At 38.1% G+C, this 1890-nt stretch overlaps 1 protein-coding gene across 1 annotated transcript; it reads left to right on the top strand.

Moving 5' to 3' along the window:
• The first annotated feature begins 501 nt into the window (after positions 1-501).
• On the top strand, positions 502-1458 carry LOC118594219 (olfactory receptor 2L5-like). Its single transcript, XM_036204052.1, has one exon. The coding sequence runs from the start codon at positions 502-504 to the stop codon at positions 1456-1458; it is 957 nt and encodes a 318-aa protein (XP_036059945.1).
• The last annotated feature ends 432 nt before the right edge of the window (positions 1459-1890 follow it).

Below are 1890 nucleotides of genomic sequence, written 5' to 3'. Positions count from 1 at the left end.
GATTTTTAAAAGATCTTGGTTTTTATTAATATGAAGGATGTTCAGAAGAAAGAAATATAGTTTTGAATGATCTTATTAAGTGTTGCATCTTTGCATGTATCTTAGAGCCAGTGTGTGGCAGAAAAGAGTCATCCTGATTGGAAAGAAAATGTATTCAATTATGGGCCTGTATTTTAGACATTTAGATTGGTTCCAAAAATGTACTATGAAGTCTCATGTTCATGACATCTCAATTTGTTAGGAACAAAAATATTCATTTTCTAGTAAGGTCATTATGGAAATATGTTACTTATAAGCTCTCATGTTTCAGTAAAATATTTTGTTCATATATGTTGTTTTACTCCGTATTTATGTATGAGATAGAAGACGAGTCAAAGTACACTATTCTTTCCTCAGCAGTTATGACCAAAGTCTGGTGAAAATCATGAATTGAATTATTTTATTGTCTTTTATGTAACTTATTGCTGCCTATGCTTCTAAGAAAATCTAAATGAACACCAGATGGATAGTTATAATCACACATTTACAGGTTTCATTTTATTGGGATTGTTCCCATCATCACAAACAGGTATGTTTCTCTTCATTCTCATTGTTCTCATCTTCCTGACAGCTTGGATTGGCAACCTGTCCATGATCCTTCTCATCCTCCTGGATTCCCATCTCCACACACCCATGTATTTCTTACTCAGTCAGCTTTCTCTCATTGACTTAAATTACATCTCTACCATTGTCCCTAAAATGGTGTCTGACTTCATGTTGGGTAATAACTACATCTCCTTTATTGGGTGTGGGTTTCAGATCTTCCTCTTCTTGACTTTTGGGGGTGCAGAAACCCTTTTGCTGGCTTCTATGGCCTATGACCGCTATGTGGCTATTTGTTTTCCTCTCCACTATGCCATACGCATGAATAAAAGAGTTTGTGTGCTGATGATAATAGGGTCTTGGATGCTGGGCTCCATTAACTCCTGTGCTCACACTGGGTATGCACTTCACATTCCTTACTGCCGATCCAGGGCCATCAACCATTTCTTCTGTGATGTTCCTGCCATGTTGACCCTGGCCTGCATGGACACATGGGTCTATGAATACACAGTATTTGTGAGCACAATCCTCTTTCTTGTGCTTCCATTCATTGGTATAGTGTGTTCTTATGGTCGTGTTTTCCTTGCTGTCTACCGCATGCATTCTGGGACAGGGAAGAAGAAGGCCTATTCTACCTGTAGCACCCATCTCACGGTGGTAACTTTCTACTATGCACCGTTTGCTTACACTTATCTACGCCCAAGATCCCTCCGATCTCCAGCAGAGGACAAGATTCTAGCAGTCTTCTACACAGTCCTCACCCCAATGCTCAATCCCATCATCTACAGCCTGAGGAACAAAGAAGTGATGGACGCACTGAGAAGAGTAACTCACAGAATTTTCTTTTCAAAAAATGTAGACAAGTTGCCTACTTGAGTTTGGGACTTAGGTGCAAGACTACTCAGTTTCATATTCTCCAGTTAAACCACAAGGACACAAATATTCCAAAAGATATTAAGGATAATAAAGCATTAAGTAATGGGCTCAGTCTCAGAAGTAAAAATTAGGAACAAAAATGTCATTCTTTTTTCTTTGCCTCTTAACGTTTTTCTTTTATTTTTGAGATTATAATATAATTACATTCCTCCCTCACCTCTTCCTCCTCCAACCCCCCTTTATGCCCCTTCCCACTTTCCTTCAAATTCATGGCCTCTTTTTCTGTAATTGCTTTTACATGTATAGATGCATATGTATATACACACATACATACATACATATGTATCATGCACACACACACATATTATTATCAAGTGTAACCTGCTCAGATGGTATAATGGTACTAGCATGTATGATTTCAGGCTGATCATT

The sequence above is a fragment of the Onychomys torridus genome, chromosome 12 (assembly GCF_903995425.1).
Source record: "Onychomys torridus chromosome 12, mOncTor1.1, whole genome shotgun sequence".
In the NCBI taxonomy this organism is placed as follows: Eukaryota; Metazoa; Chordata; class Mammalia; order Rodentia; family Cricetidae; genus Onychomys; species Onychomys torridus.
Note: the sequence above shows the minus strand (reverse complement) of the source record. Positions and strands in the feature narration are given on the sequence as shown.

What these genes read in the sequence shown, in the direction of transcription:
- LOC118594219 (XM_036204052.1), top strand. Translation starts at nt 502, where the DNA reads ATGGATAGTTATAATCACACATTTACAGGTTTCATTTTATTGGGATTG.